At 41.6% G+C, this 26379-nt stretch overlaps 1 protein-coding gene across 5 annotated transcripts in view; it reads left to right on the top strand.

Annotated features, from left to right (window-relative positions):
- satb1b (SATB homeobox 1b) overlaps nucleotides 1-26139 on the top strand; it is a 99937-nt gene extending 73798 nt beyond the window's left edge. For all 5 annotated transcript variants that reach the window (XM_077527550.1, XM_077527551.1, XM_077527553.1 and 2 more), the window contains 5 exons: nucleotides 1863-2075; nucleotides 5231-5302; nucleotides 6038-6193; nucleotides 21155-21370; nucleotides 23621-26139. In XM_077527550.1, the coding sequence (XP_077383676.1) occupies nucleotides 1863-2075; nucleotides 5231-5302; nucleotides 6038-6193; nucleotides 21155-21370; nucleotides 23621-24160 (1197 nt within the window). In that variant the 3' untranslated portion in view covers nucleotides 24161-26139. The remainder of the gene's footprint in view (nucleotides 1-1862; nucleotides 2076-5230; nucleotides 5303-6037; nucleotides 6194-21154; nucleotides 21371-23620) is intronic.
- Nucleotides 26140-26379: the final 240 nt, after the last annotated feature.

Here is a 26379-nt window from a genome sequence, read left to right as displayed (position 1 = left end):
TACGTCTTTCAAATTTGGTGGCAAACAGGCACAATCTCTAAGACGAGTTTATATTTGAAGGACCTCTGGCTGGAACTGGCCAAAACTTGGCCATAAAATGGCCACTTGGTTTGTTGACTTGACTATAAGAAAGACATAAGTGAAACGGGATCTGACTTCTTGAATTATTAGTTTAGTTTTTTATGGTGACTTGACAAACTTTGCTGCCATACCCACAGTGACATAAAGATTCCCCTATCTGTGTCGTATACGCAGTTACAATTTGGTAGCAATTTGACAAAATCTGACAAGTGTGCCTTTGAAGGGCAACCTGGAGACACTACCATAAAAGCCAAAACTGCTGTCTCTTTTTCAGGCATGGATTCTTGAGGCTTCTTTGGTGGTTTGTAGTCATGATAGACATATCTACTAAATTGCATGGTGCTCGGTGAAGCTGATTCCGGGGGCTGAAATTAAAAAGGGAAAAAGGGGGTGTTACCCAGCCAAGAAACATTGGAATTGAACCTAAAATGGCCACTTGAAACCAATATGGTGGACTTTGTGTAATGGCTTCTTGAGACTTTTTTTTTTGTTTTTTTGTTTTTTGTTTTGGTCTACTTTGATTAGACATGCTTGCCAAATTTCATGTTGCCAAATACAATTGGCTTCAGGGGATGGATTTTTTTTTCTTGGTTTATTTCTTTTGTATGGAAAAGCCTTCAAAATTGCGATTTGTTTGAGTTAAGAATAATAACAACGGCCCAGTGTATGACTCTGTAATTGAGTCCACTAGTGCATCTTTTGTGGACATTTAATAATGAGACAAAAAAAAGTTTTTGCTTTTACCCCAACATGGCTGAATGTTTGACAACTAAACTAAAAAAGGGCTACAGATCACCACATATTACCTCCGTCACTTTTTCATAGTAAATCACACCTATTGACAGAGAATTGCGCATCATGCGATTGAAAAATGCCTAAAAAGGGCCAATCAGGCAACATCGAGCTCTATTGACGAGTAAACAAGAGGACATGCTGATTGCCAGCTGTGTCACACTGCTAAGAATATGTCCGCGATTGCCAGCAAGGCTTTGAAACCAGTTTCACACTGGTTTGTGTTCCAGGAATGATCATTAAATTGTTTTTTTTTTTCCCCTCTCAAAAACATGTTGTTTTGGTCTTATTTCTGAACAATACGTTTGCCGGGTTTTCTTCAGTGGCTTTTGAAGACTATGGTAGATTGTTTTACCATGTAACTCACCATCTGCCCTGCTGTCCGGTTTTCTTCAAAGTCATATGAAGGCTACAGTAGATTGTTTTCACAAGTAGGAGACAGCCTTTACGCTGCAGCAATTCCCACAGCTGCTTTAATGGTACAGTTGGCCTATTCCGTCTTGCCAACCTGACCAATTTTCTTCCCTGGCACTGAAGAATATGGTAGATTGTTACTACGTTGCCAGAACTTGCCAGAAAATGTCTTGACTCTTTAGGCCACTTCCGTTTTGCCAACCTGACCAGTGTCTCCCCTGGCATATGTCACATGTACGACACAGCCAGTATTTTCAGCTCCTTTAATGTTGCTATAAGCCTCTTGGTAGCACCATAACCGTTTTTTCATCTGGAATATGAAGACCACAGTAGATTATTGTCTCGAGTAGGACACAGCCAGTACTTGCTAGAAATGACCACACTTCCTTTCAAGTTACCACAGTTCTCGTCCGTCTTGCCAACTTGACCACTTTTCAACCTCTGGCAACTTATGAAGACTATGAAGTTTTTCTTTCTTTATTTATTTTATTCCACATATAAGACGCAGCCAGTACTTTGTGACAAGTTTTTCTTTCTTCTTTTCCTTTAACTCTGCTTGTCTGGGTGTCCCGCAGGGCTTATTGTCTGAGATCCTGCGCAAAGAAGAGGACCCAAAAACAGCCTCGCAGTCACTGCTGGTCAACCTGCGCGCCATGCAGAACTTCCTGCAGCTGCCCGAGGCCGAGCGCGACCGCATCTACCAGGAGGAGAGGGAGCGCAGTCTGACGGCCGCGTCCGCCATGGGCGCCGCCCCACTCATCAGCACACCCCCCAGCCGGCCCGTTCAGGTGCAGGCAGTCAATTACTCTGTGTTAGCTGACTTATTAGAGTTGTTGATTCATCGAAATTGTAAACATGACCCTAAAACGGCCGCTTTGAATACTTGAAAACATTCACAGTTTAACATAAAATTATTCACCTTAAATTATTCACCCTAAATTGACTGCTTCAAATCAAATTAAATTTATTCACAGTTTGGCGTCATCCATTTGTGTAGAATACAGGCTTCAAATTTGTTAGCCAAGACAAAATCTATTTGATACGTTTTCAATGGCCAAAATGTCCACTTCAAACCAAAATGGCAGACCACCTGTGTCTTTTATGATATGGCTTCTTCAGTCTTTTTTTTTTCTTTGTCTGCTGGTTTCAGGGGTTGAATTGTTAAAATTTAGAATGTTTTTTTTTTTTTTTTAGTGGAAACGTTTGTCTTTAGCAAACCCCTGGAAAGTTCCAAAATGACCCTAAAATGTTTGCTTTAAACTAAAATGACAGACGTCCTGTGATTGTCCTGACATTTTTGCTCTGCTTGTGATAAACATGCCTACTAAATTTCATGCTCTGAAATCAAACTGGTTTTGGGGCTGACTTTAAGAAATTTTAGGAGGAGCTACATAGCGTCATCAAACCGTAAACTGTTGGCTTCATAGCTAATGGCAAGTTTCCTTTGTCTTTCTCAACGTAGAGACCTGAGACTTGTTGGTCTATTTGTGATAGACATGCCAACAAATGTCATGTTGCTACGTGAAAATGTATCTTTTTTTCATTATTATTTTATGACAAATAAGTGTAGTGTGTTCCATCTGTCTAGAATATATAATTTTCAAATTTAGGTGCCAATTGCACAAAATCTCGAGGATAAATTTGCCTTTTTGGGACCCCATTAGCTGGTCAAAATAACCATAAAATGTCCGCTTAAATCTGCAGATTACCGGTACCCTCTATTCACATATCTGTAGATCAGTTACAGACGAACTACAAAATTGTTGAGTATGAATTTTACCAGTATTTACTCAACATTGTTTAACATATTGCATGCCATGATTTTTTACATCCCTCGCAAAGGAAACAATGGTTGTATTTTGGCTTTTTTTTTTTTTTCTTCAGTTAGCTGATTCGCAGTCAGGGAATTAAGACCAAATGTACAACTACACAACTCGAGTCAGTGATCCGTGTTTAAAGGAACACTACGTGCGAGGAGAAGTGCATTTGTCAGCAGCATCCTGCCGCTGAGAACAGCCCACAATGACTTCCTCTGTCTTGTTTTCGCATAGCCGCCCACCTACAAACTGTACCCCCACCCGCCCCTCTTTTTAAATGGCTGCGCACCGTCACAGAAAGTCAAAAGTGTGATTGTGAAGCAGTGGAGATGCACTCCAGCGGGACCGACCACTTTGCAGCTCAAAGCTCATCTTCACATTCAGGCTAACTGTGTTTAAGTGTCAGTTCAGTCAACGGGAGAGAACACCCAAGTTAAAGAAGAAGGCTGTTTGTTGAGAATCCTTGTTTGCTGTCTTGCCTTTTTACTCTTGTAGTCGTTAGTACAATTGCCACGATATTTAGGAACCTAAGCAGAACTTTACACAATCTTTACTTGACTCTTGAATCTTGGCCTAACTCTAACTCTATCCCTAAACAACTCTAACACTAGCCATACAGTTCCCTAACACCAATTCGACACTAAATCATCTCCTTCATGAACCCTAATTTTTCGTTTGCCTAACCCTACCTTAGCTCCACCCTAACACCTGCATTACTCTAACACTCCCCTTACACTGGCCTAACCTGACCTAACCCTAACCTAACCCCTCCCTTTATTAGCGTAACACTAATACTCCCCTAATGTCGTGGGAAAAAAAGCTCACTTATTTATGAACATTGATAGACACCAAAAGTGTGTTACTTAAATTGACATGTCTCTCTTGACCAATCAGAGGACATCAGCATGTTGAGCTACACCTACTACTACACAAAAGTGTGTTGGAAAGACGGGTCAGATATTTGTGATCTTTGGTGAAATTTCTGGACAATTGAGGCACAATCAGGAGACGTTAGTCTTCATAAAATGGAGGTGCCATGGTTCTTGTGTAATCCAATTAGAAGCTGCAACGCAAATGTTGACTTGCTAGTTAGCGTGGTTAGCAATAAAGCGCAACTCACTTTATCCATCTTTTTATTGCAGTATTCTTTTTATCATTATTACGAAAAATTGTTGAGCAAGCTGTCAAACCGGCGGCACGATGACAAAAAGTAATCCGCCTTTTTAATTTGCGGCCTTATTCTCAAATCGACATCAGTGGCGTATCTGCGGGCTGATATCATTTAGCCGCGTGATTTAAAGCCTGCTGACATCTCTCATGTAGACCTACATGAGGCAATTCTCGCAAAGCTACAAACACATTCACACACATGCACACACACACTCACTTCTGGCCATCTGCCAGCCTCTCATATATGGCGCGATGCAGCGTGAATATGCGCACATAAATCATGCAGGGTGGCAATTGAGGCCGAGTCAGAGGAAGGTTTTTATAGGCTTGTAAAAAACACATGCGGAGGTATGTGGTGGCGCTCGTGCAGTATGATGGCTGGCCTGTGCCACCGCCATAACACTTAGCACCAAATGACGAGTTCCTGTACCACTGTAACTTTTGCCCTAACCCTAGGTCAGGGTATGGACCCTGACCCTAACCACCACATCGTTCAAAAGTTCTTCTAATCCTAATCCCGTTTTAGCCTCTACCCTCTAACACAAACCCTATACACGACCCTAACACCTTATCCTACCCAAACCACAACTCCACCCCAACACAAGCGTTCGTCTTAACCCAACACTGCCCCAAGAGTAATGCCAACCTACCAGTCAAATCTGATGCCGACGTTGTGTTCTTTTCACTGGTACGAGAGGATGATTCATATGCTAATAGTTTCTCCGCTTTGATCAGGCTACTTGTTGCCTCGTCAAAGGAATCTCGTCAAGAAGCAACACGCCTTGAATGAAGATGATTTGATTTTGTTTTTTAATCCTTCTGCCTCCACGCCAGAACAAAATCACAGAGTACAACATATCAAAGTGTTGTTTTTTTTTTTGTAATATGTGTGTGCTGTGTGTGTACACACATCGTGGTGTATTTTAAATAAATGGCAGTGTTGTCTATTTTTGCAGCCGCGGAGAGAAGACTGTAACAGCGTGCGGCCCGAAGACTGGAACCCTCGTATTCCCGTGGGCCTTTCTCCTGTGAGTACAATATAGTAATAATATTTAGAATAAAGAAGTGTTGTCTTGATATGAGTGCCTCAGCATACTCATTTTTTTTTAGATATGAGTGATTTGAGTGTTGTGCTTTTTTGTGTGTTTTTTTTTTTTTTTTTTTTTTTTTGCTTTGGCTTTTGAGGAAAAATAATGTAATATTTGTGGTGTCAATGAACTCAACTCACTTCACAACAGTTAGCAGTTTGGCACATTTTAAGCATTTATTTTACTCCCAGTTCACATTACTAGTTACTTTGCTGTCAAACTAAACATAAAACAAAGAGAATTACACGTTGTGTAACTGAACTTCCGCTAGCATAATGCTAAATTAGCATTATTAGCATTGCTAATATACAAAGCAAAATGTCATTGACGGACTAACAAATAACATTGATAGTCACTGAGTGATAACCCTTTTAAGCAACAAACATTACAGTGTAGCTTACTGAGTCACTTAGTCGTGAAACTATTCTTCTTTGTGTGTTGCCTTGTGAGTGATGTCTTCCTTGATCACTAAGGCCATACAAAATGCATTAGAAACAATTTTTTTTTTTTTTTGGCAGGTTAATGGTATTTCCATTCATTTCAATTGGGAAACATGATTTGCAATGCATAAATCATTAAATTAGTATCTTAAGGCACCACTGTATTCATAAAGCGACAATTCCAGAACCAAACGAAATGCTCAGGAGTTTGAAAAATGTCTCTCTTTGGGAGCAGGTGAAGCCATCCCCTCTGCCCAGCGAGTGGAACGGCAAAACGGAGAGCTGCATCCTCAACATCAACTCCAACATCTACGACGAAATCCAGCAGGAGATGAAGCGGGCCAAAGTCTCCCAAGCGCTCTTTGCCAAAGTGGCCGCCTCCAAAAGCCAGGTACACACATAGGTATCATCTTACAAAATACACACGGGGAGCCTCTAATTGAAGGCTTTGGATTTGAAATTGTTGATATTATTCTTCCCACACAGACGAATGCTCTCACGCAGTCGTTAAAAACTGGCAGAGACGTGCGACCGCTACCCCCTCACTCACTGTTTAACAAAGCCATTTACAAAAAAATAAATAAAAAATGCAGCAATAATGAGTTATTATTAAAGATTTTCAGAGAGTCTGGAAGAGTTCCACAATTGTACTTGATGAAAAAAAATGAGGAGGAGGAGGGGGGGAATAGATCACCGGGGGTGGGGAATCATCCCGAAATATCTGCAAAGACTATTTTTTTCCTGCTGATTAGCATGATTACACACGCAGATAGCTTTGTTTGACCAAATTGCAGTTTGATGCACAAACCACTGTTTTTTTTGTCAAAGGGTTCAAAGACTGCATGGAAGGTTGGTGGGGAAAAACGAGGGGGAGAAAGGGGTGTGCGAGGCATTTTTGTGGGGGAACGCGGTTGTGTCTGGCCGCCGATTCCCGCCTGCTTCATTGATGGCGGGCGGCTGTGAATGTGAATTGAGGAGCAGATAAGAAGTGTGCTAATTATGCCTGCGAAAGGGGGCCTGGGAGAGCACTTATCGCTGCCTCCATCTCGTAATGGGCGCTCCCCGGGCAGCTGGTACGCCCCCCCCCACCACCCACCCCGCAACCCTCCAAACCCTCCCACCCATTCGCCAACCCAGCCGGCATTGCCACTTCCGCGCCAGCATCGCAGCTCTTCCTCCTGTCACCACCTCTGAACTCTTCGCTTGGCAGCCTTTATTTTCCGTGTGAATGATACGGTTCGTTTGGTCAGGTCTGAACGCAGTAATCAATCTCAGGTGGAATCTTGGCATAGTTTGGTTGCAGTAAAAAAAAAAGTTAGCCCGCTTAATATGTTACCAACTTGCAAAAGTACCAGGCAATGGTGACCTGAAAGCTCATAAAGGGGACATAACTACAAGTAGCGAAACAGATGAGACCTTAGCGAACATGTATTTGGGTTTAGCATCTGACAGCAGCACATTTTTATAGCAGTAAAAACGCGATCCGACTTCGAGCCGGTCCAACTGGCAAATGAACCGATCAGGCGTGACCCTATACAGTAAATGCGCCTCCATCCTGGCTCCTGAGTTTGCAGTCCCGATATTTGGTGTCGATGTTGGTCACACGAAACCTCATAAACGTGACGCAAACACATCTTTGGTTATTCCCTCCTTGTCGAGTTTCACGCCGTGGGCAAACAATTATACTTTTATTCACTTTCACCACCAACAAATCCTGCAATGCGGGTGGAAATATGAAGCCCTCCTCCCCCAAATTTAGCATCTTTTATTTACCCTCCTCACGCGCTATCCAGCGCAAAGTATTGAACGAGATCACTGTTGGGACATCACATTTCTTCTCCAGTTACTTAAATTTGCCCCACTTGTACTAGATCGGTAACGTTGCTTGCAACATTCTTCTGCAATGTTCTTGTTAGATGGAGAAACATTCAGCAAACAGCTTAACACACTTCTCTGTTATTTACTGTTATGTCCCTACCTACGAAGTTGAAAATATTTCATGCCCCAAACTCTCAACCGTGACTATAAATAGTATCATTTGTCTATAAAATTGTTCTAAGTACACTTCTGCATAACAATGTATCTATTGTTGAAGACAACAACAACAACAACAAAAGTAATATACTCCCTGCGCACGCTTTGACAATGAAAGCGCCACTGCCACCAACTGTAGTGGATGTACAAATTACAATTTAGTAAGGCAAAAAGCGCATGTTCCCTCGGGGTGACACGCGGTCCCACCTGGCATCTTACCGTGACCCTTCAAGGGGGCCCCGCGCCACAATTTGAGAATGACTTTTACGGTGAGAAAATGCAAAATTGTGTTAAGGTGATGTAACTACAGGTTACGTTTTCAGTACACTTTTAGGGAATTAATTCCACTGGCTAAATGAATCAGTTTATCAAGCCTTAATTTCAGCCAAACTGTTAGTGGTTACTGTATACGATGGTGAAATAGAATCGCATATTTCTGCATTTCAGATCACAATATATATGTATCCTGACACTTTTTCTATACCCTTCTATCAGGGTAGCACTCCTCCCAACCTTGTAGTACCTAAAAGGGAGGTACCAATTGGTGACCAGATTTAGAAGTTGATCCTCATGACTCATGATGCTAACACTTACTATGACTGTAAATCATTGCTGGGAGGACTCGGAAGGTGACGTGAAGAACTCCCTGGTCTTTAAAGCACGGTGGAAATGCCACATTGAATGTGTGTGGGTGAGGGGGTGCAGTTAAAGGCTGGCAGAGGCCCGCGATGGTTACGAGCCCTGAGAGGGAACAGGATGGCAAAAATCCAACATCCCCACCGCCACTAAGCCCTCCCCCTCTTTTCCCCGAAACACACACAGAATACAATAAGAGAGGTCTGCACATCGACATATATTGCACGCACGCACACGCACACAGTTGCATGCATCAGTAAACTAGTGTTTATCGCTATTCTCCTCCAGGGAGCACTATGCTGCCTCACTTTCTCTCTCAGTGGATGAAACACTAGCCCACTAGAACCAGAACCACTGACATGCACCATGGATCTTCTAGAACTGAACACATTGATGTAACAGAACCGTGCCAGGTTCAATGGCAAGGCCACTTCGCCACCACTCCCCCAGCCATTATTTTCCAGGACCCCCCATCTGGGCTTCCTGCCAGTCGGGCCCATCCTCCACTCTCATCCTCTTCCCAGAAATGTGCATCTCCAGGATCGACGTTTGCGAATGGGACATTGCATGGAGAGCGGCAATCAAATTTGACTAATAGATTTAACATCGTTTCAGCTCAAGGATGTTTGTTGTGTCTGCCATTGTGATTGGTAAACACAATGGTAAATAGTCATTTTTTTTTGTACCTTTTATGAGTACTATACAGAAGAGAAGCATACTACTTGGAAGTGGACTTTTCAAATCTTGAGAAGTTTTATTTTAGCCGTACGTTGAATTGTTATATTTCCTCAAACAGTTGCCCCTCGACAAATGAGTTCAAATTAAAATTCAAACTCCACATTGACTTGCCAAAATGGACGCCTCTCCCATCTGCAGTTGAGTAAATAATTGCCCTCGACCGCTGTTTGCATCAGTGCTGCATTTCACTTATGGTCTTGCGCTTTGTTGTCTTTGGCATGAATGGGAAAGTCTCGCTCGCTTGGCAGGCTAATATTGGGTTGGGGCAACACGGGTTGTCTTGGGGAGGAGGTGGGGTTCGAGTGGGCTTCATTCCTCTGTCACAACTTTTATGTCGCAACATTCCTGACGCTTCCTGAGAGGAATTTCACAACAGATGGAATCAGAGTCCCTGCTGTCATAAAACAAGCACCCTGGGAACCCGGGCTCAAAGCCCTCCGACTCGTCAATGACCAGTAGAGACTGCTGCCCCGCCCCGCCAGGACCACCACCTCCCCCTCCGCTTACCCCGGCCCCACATGCCTCTCCTTCCTTGCTCATTCTCCCTGGAAGAGGCTACGCTAATTAGCCAGGCTCTAATGAGACAGAATGGCACTGATCTGGTCCACCAGAGGGGGTGGGCAAGGGAGGCAGTGGAGGAGGAGGGGGGGTAGGTTGAGAGTGTGTGGGGGTGGGGGGTTTGTTCGCCGTGGCGCAGTAGCACGGGGGGCAGGGGGGTTGGTGTATGCCATCTGTCGCCCTGCACTCGCCTGGCACGGCAGTCCCAGGAGTGGAAGGAAGGGTGCGGGGAGGAGGGGGAGCACCATTGGTCTGTGGAGGTGGGGGTTGAGGGGGTGAGGGTGACGACATAGCTGCAACTGCTGCCATCTTGTTTTGAAAATGACTAATTGGCTGGAATCACTTTAGTGGACCGATGTGATTTGTAGTTTCAGTGTGTGAGTGTGTCTGTGCATATGTGGTATCCGTGCTTGAAAGGACTGTTTTAACTCCTCTCTCCTCCTTATTTATTTATTTATTTATTTATTTTAAGTCATTCGCAAGCACTTTTTATGGCCTTAGTGGTCAACAAGTACCATATAAACGCAAATCAAATGTTGGACATATATTAGTGTTTACATGTAATTTTTGCCACTGATGCCATTCGAGTGCTGACTAGAACTAAACAGATAAGACTTATATACATTAACACTTGTTTGTGTTTGTTTTTTTCATTTGCCATGGCTTGTTCCGGCTTTCGTGATGAACTAGGACTCTAAATATAGATTTTGTTTGAAAATTAACCCAGGACTTCATTTTACTGCTGTTACTCAATCTCTGACTAAAACTCGGAAGAGATTAGAGTTAGATTGGAGAACTAATAAAAAAAATAAAAAAAATCAGAGTTGTGCACTTGAAGTATTTTTGTCGTATGCAAGGACCTTTTGTGGCCTTGGTCGTGGACTGGAACTCTAAATGCTTCTCCGCAGTTGGCATAATCAAAAGTTTTATTAAAACAAAGAAAAACAACAAGCGAGGACTTGCATATGCCAACCTGTGTAAGAAAAATGCTTCTCTCTCTAGAGTTTTAACAGGTCATCAAAACAAAAAACATCCGCATACTCTAGTGGATGCGCAGCTGGTCCTGAATGCGTCAAGTGCTGACTAGAACTAGCAGACGAGATCAGAGTTCTCCTGTACTCAAACTCAATTTTTTTTCCCCCTCTTCTGCTACAACCATTATGGCCTTCGTGGCGGAGTAGGACTGTAAATACAGATGTTTTAAAGGAGAGCTGACTAGAAGTAGGAGAAGAGATCATGTTTTCCTTGTACAATCTATACTCCTTCCTTTCGTTGTGTGTGCGGCATTAATGATAAGAAAAATGTTTAAGTGTTCTGTGATGATAAAAAAAAAAAAAAATGGAGCCAATCTTGTTGTAGGGAGTCGCTCTACCTTGTTGGTCATGTTTGCAGGCCCACAATCCCTTGCAACAAAAAATGAGGCAGATGAGAGCTGGCAGCCCCGAGGGGTTCAAAAAGAGGCAGCGTCTGTTTATTAATTTATTCATGTATTTATTTATCTCCCGCTTGCTTATTAGGTTGCCATGGGAACCAAATTGTCTCTTATTGCGGAACTAGAGAGGCAGCTGTCTGAATAATTAATTTAGGGAATGAATTATCTGGCAAACGGCGGCATCCTCCCCTTCCTTCTGAAAATGAGCCTCTCTTTAAATTGTTTAATGGACGGTGGAATTCCCACCAGCTTGTTTTTTTTTTTTTTTCGCCCTCATCCTCCTCATCTTCCTCTTCCTCGTCTTTCTCCTCCTTCTCCTGTGTCACTGAGCATGCTCACGGCACCTTGTGACTCCCCTGTCATCTCGCTTACGCCACCTCTCACCCCATCTGTCGGCTTTGGCGCGTCACTCCTCGCCTACCTACCTCCTCCGAGGGCACCGCAGCGACGCGGACCCCTCGCCGGGAGCACTTCCTGTTTGCCTTGACGCACTACACTCAGGCGGGAAATCGTCTGGACAGTAGAGAAAGTGTAGCAGCTTATGAGACACATTTTACAAAGGTGGAACGAACTAATCGGTCCTTTTTCATGGCCTTAGTTGTGGACTAGGCTGTAAATGCATCATCATAATTAAGGGTGTTTCATTTTGAGAGCCTAACAAAAAAATGTTTGCTCTCAAATTGATGTGAGGATGTAACTTGCTGAAAAATAAAAAAGTTCATCTGGCAAATGAGCAGCTGGTCCAGAATGCTACTAGAGCGCTGGCTAGAACTACGGGAGAAGTTTTAGTAGTCAATAGGGATCGCTTTCCATCACTGACCCAGATAATCGTCATCACGTTTTTCTTCTTTACCAAGCTTTGTGGTCACAGAAGAACAAACCACAAACAAACTTCCAGAGTGCTGACTAGAACTAAAGAATAGCTCTTAATTGGTAGGCGCTTCTTGGCCTGTGCCTTTCAGAAAAAAAAACAACTTATAGAAAACAAACAAACAAAAATATCCTAAGTACGTGTTCACATGAATTAAATTTCATATCTCTGTTGCCATGTCAATCTAACCTGCCAATGGCCTTAGTAGCAGGAGTTGATAGTTAGTGATGACCCGTGTAACTTAAACTACATTTGCAATGAGACCCTTTCTTTTACTAATCAGATTTCATCCTCACAGGGCCCTTGATTATGTCATTGGTCTGTCAGAGCAAACTTGTTACAGTTAACTTCAACTGGCAAAACTTGTCTTTAGCGACTTCAGCGAACGGATGCATTTTATAATTGTGACATGCTAGTGGTGGCAATATTAAGAGGCTGGTTAAGTAAATCCCTGCTGTAGGCCCAGGTGCCAAACGCACCACCCGCCACCGGTTTGAGCATTGCTAGCCGGGCTTCTTCCTCCTCGCCTTGCTCACTCTCCTCCTGACAGACCACACAGGGCTTGTTCTGAAGCCCATTCCCGCTAATCTGATCAGGCAGGCAAATACGCCGGGAAAAGCGCTTTAATGATCCCCCTAATTACCTCAAGTCAATACCAACTGTATTATTAGACTCGGGGAAAATATTCCATTAGGGTGCCCCCCGTGGGAGAGGCCGCCCCCGCCCCGCCCGGGCGTGCTCCCGCAACCCCCCCCCCATGCTTGTAATTAATTTTATGTACACACGCAGGAATGCACAAGGTCGCACCTGCAGCCCGGAGCCGCCCGACTCAGAAGCGCCTAATCAGATCTGTCATAATTACCATGCTGCATGCTTGTGACACACGCCGGCAAATATTTCAATTTAACTACGGCCCTGCGTGCGCGTACGCATGCGTGTGCTCGGGGAGATATTAAGGCCGATAAAAGTGCTCATGATGGTGCTTGTGTCCACTCTCGCTCTCAGTCTCTGCCGCTTCCTCCTTTGCCTCTTAACACATCATCATCATCATCGTCATCATATTTTTGTCTCAAATCATTACACAATGTGTGCCCTGCGTACACATCCTACCAAGGAGGGTCTTTAAGTGGCCATTTTCGGACTTCAGCAGTGTGAATGTTAATGGCACAAGAAACTCATTTGGTCAAATATTCAAACCAAGATTTTTCGGATAGGAAATAGAAATACAGTACGTTATTATTAGTTTTACCCCTCGTGAATATAAAACGTATTAAAACACTTTTTTCAAAAGATTCCTTGTTCGCCTGCTTTCACTATTTTGCTGTCAAGAAATGGTAGCAATGAAGTCAGTTTGTAGCACAGTTCTGCAAATAAGAGACCGAGCGTACTTGCTTCAGGCTGTTTGTCACTCCCAGCTGAGGTTTACCGTGAGACTAACATAGCAAACAAATGAAATTACCACATTGTTTATTTAAACACCAACATGCTTAACCAAGCCATAACATTTTGTCTTAACAAAAAGTCTACTAGCTTAATGCTAACATATAATGTAAAACTCAAGTACAGTGTTCCCTCGTTTTCCGCTGGGGTTAGGTTCCAAAAAATACCCTCAATAAATGAAATCCGCGAAGTAGTTAGCTTTATGTTTTACAACTCTTATAAATGTTTTAAGGCTCTAAAATCCCCGACCGCACAATTTATACACTTTTCTCATTGAGGCATTTACATGTTCTCACATTTCTCTCTTGTTCAAACATTGACAATGTTCAAACCTTCATAAATTTTATAAAATGGGTATATTACTGTAAAAAAATATGCAAAATTGCACTTAAAAAAAAAAAAATCCGCGATACAGCGAGACTGCGAAAAGTGAACCGCGTTATAGCGAGGGAAGACTGTACTGAAAATTGCCTTTGATGTTAACGGTAATTGTGAACTTTGAAACAGGTGCTACTTTTAACACACGCTAAGCAGCAACATTATACAAAGCATACTGAAGCATAGTTGGAACCTTATCTGCCTCTTCTTCACATCTAATATACATCAGCGCTGCCCGTCGGATTTGGCTTGGTGTATTTTTTATTTTTTATTCCCCACTATGTCTAGTCTGGTATGAATCTAATATACTTTGTGACAACAGTAGCTAAGGAAAGTCTTTCTAATCGTCCAAAACAGGGACTTTCCAAGTGAATCTTATTAATTTTTTTATTTTTATTTTTTTTTTGTGAGTTTTTGACCAGGGTAAAATGCATTCAAAGAGTGCTGCATGGAAACTTTCAAAGGGTTCTATTGTGTGAACATGTGATCTTTGCTAAAACATGAAACAAAATCCATCCAGCTAGCCTCTAGAATGCAGCTACTTGAGTGCTGATTAGATCTAGGAGAAGAGAACATAGTTTATTTTGGTGCCTTTTCCCACAATATTTATAATGGTATAAAACTAACATAATGCTTTATGACATATTAATTCATGAAGATATTTCTGAAAGTCCAAAAAACAAGGGGGTTTCCAAATTAATGTTATGAAATTAGCATTTAAAAAAAACAAACTTTTATTTGGGAATAGTTTGTGAGGCTAAAATGCATTTGATGAGCGCTGGAAGCAAACTTGTCAGCCAATTCCAAACACTTATTTAGCTGACAGTCAATTTGCTGCTTCTCTGCCGGCTCCTAATTCAATAAGATCAGTCACGATTTATCATCTTAATTACGCTTTGATATTAGCAATTAAAGCCCGTATTTGGATTAAATCACAACCCGCGCCTTAATTGACGGAATCAGACTTTGCGTTTGTGCGTTTGAAATGCAGCTGCTGCTGCTGCTGCTGCTGCTGCTGCTGTTTTGTTGTTGTTGTTGCTTCCTCGCCGCCGTGTTGGTGTATTTTTATCCTCCATCTGCCCGACGAGCGTCGCAGCGACACAAAAGACGATCAAGAAAACTTTTGTGCTGCCACGACAGCCAAAAGAAGCCCCTGACGCAAAATTGTAATGTGACCGATAGTCGTGACTTGAAGAGGTTTGCGTGCTAAAATGTATTTGTTGCAATCCGTTTGTAAACAAACAAGCTGCTAGTACACAAAATGACTACAAGTAACTTAATAAAATTGATGTTGATGTAATGAGGTATTGATCTGATGTATTGGGAGGTATAATGAAGTCATGCATTGCAGGCACATCTAAAGAAGAGTTTCACAACTACTGTAAGTGACTTAGTAACTGCTGGAATATTACTCATCTACATGTGTTGAGGCATCGGTTTTGTTCAAGTACCATTGCTTAAAGGGTTATAAGACCCTGACCATTGATGCTATTCAGTAGCCTGTATCTTGCGTTTTGCATTGTGTGTTAGCATTTAGCTAGCGTTGTTGAAAAATGTCTCTTCATGTTAAGTTTGACAGTCAACGCAAAATAGCAGTTCTATCTGTAATTGGCCAAACAATGATAATTTCTGTACTTTGACAAAGCCCTGCTTTTAATACAATTTCCATTGTTCGTCTTATGGTTTGAAGGTGATTGTCTTGCGAACATTTGTGTGTGCTGCGCAGGAATAAAAGATGTGCTTAAAAATAAGTGTAGCCACGCAGATGTTTAATGTGCTCCATTTAAGATGAACTGGTCATTTGCCTTTGGTTATTCTTTATGCTCCATCTGCCTCTGTTTGCTTGCCTAAACCTCCACCGCCTCCGCCCGAACCCCCTTCCACACACACGCACACATTCTCGCGCGCACGTGGCGTTATTGGCTGGGGCAGTCGTGACGCAAGCCGCCCCATTGTTCCCCCCCGGGAGCGAGTGGTGAAACGTGGAGGTCGCCTTTCCTGCGTTGTCACGCCGTGGCGTGTCATTGTTGTCAAGTCAGCCTATTGTTTCCCCGAGAGAGGTCGCGACCGCTCGCGGGGATGGACTAAGTCTGGCTTCCTCTTGACACAGCCTGACAACGGTATTAGATCATTAGTTTGAAATGAATAAATATATGATGTTGGTTGTGATGATTCACTGTTTAATCTTGGCTGGAAGAGCTCGTGAGTCAGGATTCCAACGTGCAATTTTCTCATCCGTTCGTCCTCGAGGTTTGTTTGTCATTTACAAACAACAAAAATGTTATATTCCCACCATGTCCTCGTGCTCGCTACCTGTCAATACAGTAGACCGATGGCTATTGCTAACTTGTGCTAACGCGCTAAAACCGAGGGCAGATTTGAAATCGGTGCAAAAAGACTGTATGTCTTGTACCATACGATTTGAGATGTTTGTGATCTCATAAAATAACAACTTTACCGTCAAATTTCATGAAAATTCTGACTTTGTTCTCGTAAAATTGTGAGGCCTTCGTTCTTAATACAATTTAACACTTCATTCACATTACAATTGTATTCTTGACATTTTTCTATTTTTTAAAATTGATTGTATTGATTCATTTAAAAAAAAAATTGCTGCTAATATTACCGGTACTTTTATTTAAGAAAATAATAATAAATAAATAATAATAATAATAATAACTGTTCTTTACAACTTTTTTTTCCTCTCTAATAATAAGGATTTCTCCATTTACGGCCTAATTATTTTCCTATACCAACAACATAACCCGGATTTCTATGTAAATACAAGGTAGCACAGTCGAAAAGTCAGAATTAGTAAATATATTATACAATTTTATATCAGTGTGACTATGATAAAGTTCATCATTAACTTATTGTAGCACAATACTAAATTCATAATTACTGTAAATATTTGTATGAATAAACACTTCTAAGCTATAAATACAAGTCTATGCGTGACGACGTAAAATTATTATTATTTTTTTAATATATATTTTTTTTTTATTTAATTTTTTTTATAACTTTTGTTGATGGGTCTGCTCTAAAATGTACCGCCAGGATAAATGGGTCTACAGCACCACAGAGATAATTTTTACATTTGTGTAATATTGTACTGCTGCCTCTGCAGTTCATCCAAGGCCAATTCTATTTCCATGGCGCCTTCCTCTTCCTGCGGCCATTTTCACTCCGCCGCCGAAGCTACGTTCACATAGCAAGACGAAAATACGCCCCCCACTTCCTCTGCAATTATTGCTTATTGTGGCGGGAGATTGGCATATGGTGCGCCGCGTACATGGCGGCACTCGTCTTCGGCAGATGGGCGTCCACTGTGGCGGAATCTATTTCCAAGGCGGCGCATGTTATCCTGCGCCGGAGCAGGACCGACCGGTTTGCGTGTGCGTTTTTTCTTTTTTTTTTTTTCTTTTTCCCTATCAAACGTTTTTATCTGACTGAGCTTCTGTTGGAGCCCGTCCAGGTCTAAGGAGACAATGGAGCGCGTTGTCTTTGTCCTCGACTTGTTTTTGTTTGTGTACCTGCTCATCTTTCCTTGTTTCCTCATTCTAAACAAGAGCAGTAGATTGTGTCATTAGTTCGAGGACTCACTTTTAGCAGCATGAAGGCAAACTGACGGGCATCTGTTGGCTTAATACATTTCACTTTTTAGCTTGGAGAAGCTTGTCGGGCCTTCAACTTGGTTTATCCGTTGAGCCTCGGAACCAAAGACGCTGTGTCTTTATTTCTAGGATTCACTTTAGCCATATAAAAAGGCACAATGATGGACATATTTTGGCTTATTTCATTTGTTTGTAGCTTCCAGGTCCTTGTCCAACCTTCCGTTTCATCATCTGTTGAGCTTGGGATCTAAAGAAAACACATCGAAGACTGTCTCTTTAGGTCTAGTATTTACCGTAAAAGCAAAAAAAAAAAAAAAAAAAAGGCAAACTGATGGTTATCTGTTGTCTTATTTCATTTATCCCACAGACTGAGGTCAGCCTGATAACGACCAAATGAAATTAGATGGGAAGGTCTGTGTGAGTCTTGGCGTTTTACTAGGTGCTGCTATTTTGGTTAGCAACAGAGTTCAAATAATGCCAGATTTTGTTTTCTGCTGTTTTTTTTGGGGGGGGGGGAGGCGTCATTCTTCAGTCTGTGAACTGAATGACCAGAGGACTGCGTCTTTATTTTTGGGACTCGCTTTAGCTGCAAAAAAAGGCGAACTGATGGACATCTGTTGGCTTATTTCATTTATCCGGCGGGCGGCCGAGGTCAGCCTGGTGGGCCCGATAACGACCAAATGAGATTAGATGGGAAGGTGTTTGCGTGTGTGTGTGCGTGTGTGTACTGTATGTATGTGTGTGTGTGTGTGTGTCTGTCATTGGCCAGCTTGTGACTTCACCTCTTGCACTCGCACACCACATCACCGCTATGAATTGCACTATTGTGCCATTTGAACCACAAAAGACCCGCTGATGGCTTTACGACCGCGTGAACTCACGGCGTCTCGGTCACGTACACATATGGAGGAAAAACGTCTATATTCTGCTTTCTTGACGCTGAAATACCCCCCCCCTACTCTGCTGTTTATTAATTAGGTGACGGTGACCCAGAGGCAGAGGATTACGGTGCAATATTGTGGCAGGTGTGTGCCAACATCGTGCGATAATCCCGAGCTGTCGCTGCTTATTGCTGGGATGAAACCTGTTTACAGCATCTGGGAGCTCGTCACACGTAGTCTATAGGAGGATTTCATACCTCACGAGGTCACCTGGATGTTTGCAAGTGCATAGCCGACGCTGTGTTTACACAAGCGGCGGCCATGGGATTTGATCTTCTCAATTACTGATGTGGATGTCAAGTGAAAGTTGCAAATGGGCTTTCACTTGTATCGATAGCGCTTCCACTTATGAAGATACCGGTGGCGAGCGGTCCTAATAAGCTATTAATGCGGTGCATGCCCGAGATTTCAAAATAAAATCCTCTAAAATACAATACCATAGTTATACTGTTTTGATCTTAAATTCCTGTATATTTTTTCCTGTTTTCCTCGCGGGGAGCAGAGAAGTCGACAGTTTGTTTCACGCATACACAATGAGAAATCAATTGTGTTAGTTCCGTGAATGTTTCTGTACGCGAGTCTTTTGAATGGCAAAAAAGCTGACAGTCAAGCTGCATGGCTGACAACGCGCATGCGCGTAACTGGCTTTCTTGGCTTGTTCTGCGGTGAACAGTCACTGGTTTAGTTCAAGTTCATCGCCGAATCCCAATGAGTGCGCTTTTCCTGGAGAACTTTTGAGGAAAAGAATAATTCAAGTGGCCGTTCTACTCCTGAAGTAGACATCAGGAAAACTTTCAATCGCTCTCGTTGCTAGCAGGAAAAAGCTCAACGCTACTCAACCGCACGTTGCCTCCTTCACCCTTCACCTGTGTTGCGTTCAGTCACAGTCCGACATAACAGTGCTCAACATAAAAGGCAACCCCAGAACACGCAACACTTAGTTCGTTACAATATTAATTAGTGTGTGCGCATCAACCTGTGTCAGTCCTGAATATTTCCCCTTAATTTTATACCTATACAGTGGTATTAAGTAATAATTAAATAATATTTAATATTACAATTAACAATAAAAATACCCCCAAATTACTCGAAAAGGTCACCGCTTGCCACTGGAAAATACTTAAAACGCTTCATGTTGCCTTCCCATTCCAGCAACTGGGGGTTCACTTTCACTATCTTGCTCAAGTGACACTTGGACATGGTCATATTGGCCGGGCATCAAACCTACAAACTCAGGCTTGAGAGACAAATGCTCTACCACTGAGCCATGCCACGTGTCAAATTTTTACCAACATAAACCTTTCAAATAGGGACTATGAGGGACTTTTAAGACATTGTCATGTAGGCCCAAGTGAAAAATAATGAGCAATACAGGGTAAGCGGTTCTAAAAATGGATGGATGGAAATATTTTTATTTAGTTTTTTTATGAAAACTCGCCTCTAAAACAACAACTTCTTAACTTATTCAAACCAGTGTTTGTGACTTTGTATTTAAGAGGATTGCCTTTGGCATTGCCACTGGTAAATAATTTGTCCTGACTAAACTGGTTCCTGTTGCACCTTTTTGAGTGATTGCAAACCGTGAGAACACACTTGGATTCATTCTTTCAACTTGAATCAGTTGTGTTCATTTTTGGGAAATCTGAGTGTGATCCGTCCGTGTGGGCTTATTATTCCTAGAAGCCGAGTTCATATCGACATTTCCTGTAATTCAAAGGGAAAGTTTTTTTCTTTTCTTTTTTTTTTTTAACCTCACTTCACAGATGTGCATGAGCACAATTCTCAAATATAACCATTCTTATTTGTCACGTTGGGCCATTCTAAGGTAGCATTAGCATTATAACCAAGCTAATGTTAGCGCTCATTCGTAATTGGAGTGTTATTATAGCACTAAATTTATGTTTGAAGTTTTATTTTTTTGTAATGTACAATCAGTAAAGAATTCAAAAGGTAGCAAGAACAAAAAACCATGAAACCATGACTAGCGACGGGCTAATAGACGTAGCGTTATACTTTTGTGTTTAATGAAATGGACTTCCTGGCAGGCAAGGGGAGTTCCCGCCGTGTGGGCTTTGATTGGCTCTGCTACTTTGGGTTTAATCCTGCTGCTTTGCAGAGTGTTTGAGTTGGATTACGCCGTCGCAGGCCCGCGTTGGACAAGACAAGTGTGTGCGTGTGCGTGCGTGTGTCCTCCCTCACTGCCGAATCAGCTGAAAGCACAGACGGCCCAACTGGAGCACGGTCCAAATCCCTCTGCATGCAAATTAAAAAGGCAACAATAAATGTGGCAAAGGAACAAGGTGGGCACGGAGGCTTTATGGCCCCTCTTTCTCTTTCTTTCTGCCGCCTCCTCCTCCTTCCTCTACGGTTTGACGAGGCTTACGGGAGGATCTGGAATGGGACGAGCAAAGTGCTGAGTTATCTCCCGCGTGCAGCGTGTGTGCTCGGCTGCCACGGCAGGGCGTGCGCGTGAGCGCGAGCCGGCCCGCTAGCCAATGAGCGAGCGAGCGCCGCCTGTGTAATCCGGTGGTGACGAACGCCGGACGCCAGATTACGACAGTGGCCACGCTTTCACCAAACCGGGCCTTAATGTTCTTAAGAGGGGGTAATAGGACTAAAATGGCAGTGTAGTTCCTAGAATCTTCTCCAAATAAGTGTGACACCTTTGGTGCTTTTTTATTTATTTATTTATTTATTTTTTGTACTGCAGGGTTGGCTGTGTGAGCTTCTGCGCTGGAAGGAGGATCCGTCTCCGGAGAACCGGACGTTATGGGAGAACTTGTCCATGATCCGCCGCTTCCTCAGCCTGTCGCAGGCCGAGCGCGACGCCATCTACGAGCAGGAGAGCAGCGCCGGACAGCAACATCACAACAACGGCGTCGACAGGCCGCCGCACTTCTCGCACGTCTCGGCAGACCAGCTGCAGGTGAACAACGTCGCACGAAAACTTAAAAATTAGCCAAAACAAGATCAATTTTAGACAGTGTTTCATTTAGCTGAGTGTAAATAATAGTAGTAGTAAATGATAGTAATTTTTGAAGGATTAGGTTTAAAAAAAATAATAATTATTATTATTATTCTGGGGAAAAACAATCAGATTGTTCTATTGCAAAAATATAATTTTATTCTTAAAAAATTTTATGTAATTTCTTGAAAGAGTGATTTTATTCTGGGGAAAAAAAACAATCTTTTCACAACTTTTTGGGAAAAATATTACTTTTATTGAAAAAGTTTTTTTTTTTTTAAATATTCAACTTTTGACTTTCAAAAATGACTTCTTCGGAAAAAAAATACTAATTTAAAGACAATGTTTAATGCATCTTGATTCTACGTTTTTTGCCCTTTCACAAAAATAATAATTTTTAAAGACATTTTTAATGCAACTAAATTCCTAGTTTTTTACCCCATCAAAGAAAATTATTTTTAAAGACAATTTTTTTTAAAGACATTTTTTAATGCATTTTAATTCTAAATGTTTTTTGCTCTTTAACAAAAAATAATCATTTTTAAAGACATTTTTAATGCAATTAAATTCCTAAAGTTTTTCACCTTATCAAAGAAAATTATTTTTAAAGACTTTTTTTTTTTTTGTGCAACACACACAAAAATGCGATGGCGTATTAGGGCCACGTACAAATATTTTTTTTTTTTAGGGGGCGAGGGTAATATGATGAGAAAAAGAGTGGCAAATTTGCCACTTTTTAATATGATGAGAAAAAAAGTGGCAAATTTGCCACTTTATAAACTGGCAACTAGGATATTGTTAATCTCTGCTAAAGCAATTAATATCTCCTTGTTTGAAAACCCGACTGAAAAGTACATTTTAAGGAGTGCTTCCTCCATAGACATTTTGCAAACTGTGACTTGTGTAACGTGACATATTGCGTTTCCTTTCTGCCGACACAAACAGCCACCACGCGAGAAAAAAAGTGGCAAATTTGCCACTTTTTTTTTTTCTCGTCATATTGACCCCGCCCTCTAAAAAAAAAAATTATATATTTGTACGTGGCCCTAATACGCCGTCGTACAAAAAAAAAACTAAAAACAGCAAAGAAAAAAAAAATTCTCCCAAAATACTATTCTTTTTCTTTTTTTAATGAACAACTTTATTCTGGAAATAAATGCTTAATTTTATTTAGCTGAAAATGACATTTTTCGTAGATAAATCTGTTTAAAAAAGACCACTTTTGTGAAAAAAGAATTCTTAAAAAATATGACTTTATAACAGAAAACATACATCTTTTTTTCCTCACCCCTAAAAATGTTTTCCTTGTAAAACTACAAGCACAATATGCCTTTTTATTTTTCTCCAAAACTTGTGTGCGCTCGTTCCAGTGTTGTTGTACAAACACGCTCTTATGGAACATCTCGTCATGTACAGCGTGTGGCTCCCGCATTCAAATCAAAGCGAGAGCATTTGGGCGGGTCAACGGGCAACGCCGTTCGCCCACTCGCATCCCACACACACCCACGCACACACAATGGGACATTATAACGTGTCGTTTGTGTACGCTAATAAATGTACACTGTCTCAAAAGACCACCTGCAGGTAAACTATGTCACAAAAAAAAAAAACATTAACATAATAAAAATAAGACATAACAATTGAAAACAATATTTCCTGTCCTTTAGTGTAAATAGGACTTATCTCAAGGGAAATCTTGGGTGAAAAATGTCTTGAAATGTAAAGACATATTAATCCCCCCCAAAAAATTCCAACTGTGCTTGAAAAACCCCCCGACTTATTCTGGGAAACAATATACTTCAAAAAGTAACTTTAAAACAAACAAAAATCAAAACCTGAAAACAAATCTTGAAAACAAAATATTCTAAAAAAATAAATAAAATTAAATTAAATATTTTCTTGAAAATTTGACTATTCTTAAAAATACTATACACTCCCCAAAAAAATTTCTGTATTTTTTTTCCTTGAAAATAAAAATTCTGAAGTTTTTTTTCTTGAAAGTAATAACTTATTTCTTAAAAAATGGAATCTATAAAAAAATACGTTTTTATTGATAAAATATTACTTAATTCTCAAACAATTTTATTCTTTTTTAAAAAAAATTTTTATATTTTATTTGTATTTTTCCAATTGTTTCTTTTTTTTCCCCCCCTTGCTGTCTGAATTAATTTTACCGCGCTTAACACACCCGGTCTTGCGTCTCGTTGGCAGCACCAGCCGGCCCTGTCCCTGCAGCACCCGCCCCATCCCCTCCCATCCCAGCAACCCCCGTCGGGCCCCCGCCTGCCGCCGCGCCAACCCTCCACCGCCTCCCCGGCCGAGATGGAGGACGACGTGGTGCGCAGCCTGGTCAAGTCACGTGCCGGCGGCGGCAAGATCTCCCTGGAGGCGCTGGGCATCCTGCAGAGCTTCATCCAGGACGTGGGCCCGTACCCGGACGAGGAGGCCGTCCACACGCTGTCGGCCCAGCTGGACCTCCCCAAACTCACCGTCATCAAGTTCTTCCAGAACCAGCGCTTCTACGTCAGCCAGCCGGCCAACGCGCCCAAGGAGACGCCCCCCGCCAACAACCGCAGCGGCAGCAGCGGCGGCAGCAGCCCCGCCGCCGCCGCCCTGGACGAGGAGCCCTCGGAGCCCGGCGACGCCCTCAAGGAGACGGACGAGAGCACGCAGACCAACGCCTTCGTGGTCAAAACGGAAGAGCAGGCGGGGCGAGGCCCTGCCCCTGTCATGGAGCAAGCCAATGACTAAAAGGACCTCCAGACTGGCCTGGACTCCTCCCACTTTTTGCATTTTGTAAAAGTATTGTATTATTATGACGACGAGTATGATTCACTGTTTGAGACTCTTCTGGCATCGTTTGGTAACCTGCACAAACAAAACAAGTGGAAATCGGCCGTCTTGTCGCCTCATTGCCCAAGTCGTTTTTCAACGTTTCCAAAAAGCACGAAAAATCAACAAACGAATATTTTGCAATCTGATTTTCTGATTCAAGCCTTGAGTCCACCATTACATAGATGACTGACAATCTACATCGACAAAATTAAAACACAATATATATCTATTTTTCCATCCATTTGGTGATAGCAAGTTAAGAATGACTTGTGCAATTACAACATTAGGCGAAAAATTTGCTCTCTGCACTCGGCCTTTCAGGACGTGTCCATACATAGTCGCGTCAACGTTTTCACACTTTACTATTAAAAACATCAACTATATCCACACACAAAACTACATTTGTTTTTATTAAGTCTCTGTCCACATAAATATGTAATTCTTGTAAAGTTGCATTTTTTCTTCTTCTTCTAAGATTATGGTTTCTTATCTCCAAAAACAGTTGTCTTTTCTCGTTAGGACTTTCTTCCAAAATATTTCAAATAATTGTGAGATTACTTCTTTTTTTTTTTTTCCCCAAAAGATTACTTTTCTTTTCTTGCAAGATATGACTTTTGTTCAAATTCATCTCGATTCTTGTAGAATTATAATGCATTTTCTAGAAATTGACTATTTTCCCGAGTGTGGATGAAGTCTGATTTGTTGGCAAGCGTGTACGTGTGGACACGTCCTGGCACCGACTTTTCTTTCCTTCTGTGTTGGAGCTTCTGATTTGGTTGGGGAGGAAAAACTGACACTGGTTTGTTCCACTGCTTATTTCCAAGGAAGACTTTTGTGATTTTATGTGTGATTTTATTTTATTTTTATTTTTTTAACAAAAATCAAGGACCAAGTTGTTTGACAAGGCCTTAAAAGACCACCAGGTGTCACGTATTATTAATTTTAATATAAAGACGATCAACAGGCTTTGTTGAGGATGGAATAGAATCTAAGGAAAAAGTTTCTCTCTACTGTCTTGTGTATAAAGAAATGAATCTATGTGAGATATATGATCAAACTATGCCAACAATGCCTTGGACCACGCGGTTCCTTTTGCCACTGGAACACACAATGAGAAATGTGAATGACGCCATCTTATTTATTTGCAGTGTTGATGATGTAATTGTTTTTTTTTCTTAACATTTCTTTCCCCCTGTTTTTTTTTTTTGTATTTATACACAAACGGACAGACAACAACAAAAAGTGTCTTAAACGTTTTCCCATTGGAGAAATGTGCTTTAAAGGTGGCCTATAATCCCAGAAAGGAAAAAAAGAAAAAAAAGCGCAAGGGCGAGTGGCACTGATTTCATGTTGTATGCAATTTTTACAATGATCATGCAAATAAGCTTAATAAGCGTGTAGAGAGACAAAAAAAAAATAAATTATGCAATCTGTGTGGAAATCATGTGCGTCTTCCTTTTTGGTTAATTGTGGACAACAAATGAATTTTTGTTTTTGTTTTATTCCGACTGACTTTTCTGCTTGTTGCTCTTCTCTTTTTCCGCGGCTAAAAAGACGACCAATGGACTTTGGATGTTTGTAAAAGTGTACATAGCACACGCGCGTGCGTGCGCGCACACACACACACACATTGATGTAAATAGAGTGCAAAATGTGCTGAGCAGAGAAAAGTCTGTGGTGCCTCTCTTTCAATCAGCTTCTTCTGCATCTTCTCGTGCAGAGTGTGGGACGCGCCGGCTGGATGGGCAGCGTGCTAACGGGCGCGCCCAAGCCCGTTACCTGTTTAGTAGCCGTCGCCGTGCACACCGGCCAGGTCGGTCTGTATTGATGTTCTACTGTTTTGTTTTTTTGTTTTGTTTTTCATGAATAAACAAAATGCCACAGTGAAAGATTGACAGTTTGTGCTTGTTGTGATATGCTTCAAAATATCTAACTTTTTCTGCTTCAATTTTTGTCCTTTTTTTATTTTATTTTATTTTTTTACCCTTTTCTCAAAAATCTTTTTTTCCCATGGAAATATTTTTGAAAATTATGACCTTGCTATACATGGTCATTTAGAAAATAAATAAATAAATAATAATATAAAAATTACTATACATGCTCATTAAAAAAAAATGCCTTGCTATACATGGTCG

Source organism: Festucalex cinctus, chromosome 7, assembly GCF_051991245.1.
Source record: "Festucalex cinctus isolate MCC-2025b chromosome 7, RoL_Fcin_1.0, whole genome shotgun sequence".
NCBI classification, from domain to species: domain Eukaryota; kingdom Metazoa; phylum Chordata; class Actinopteri; order Syngnathiformes; family Syngnathidae; genus Festucalex; species Festucalex cinctus.
This window is presented reverse-complemented; position numbering and strand designations above follow the sequence as displayed.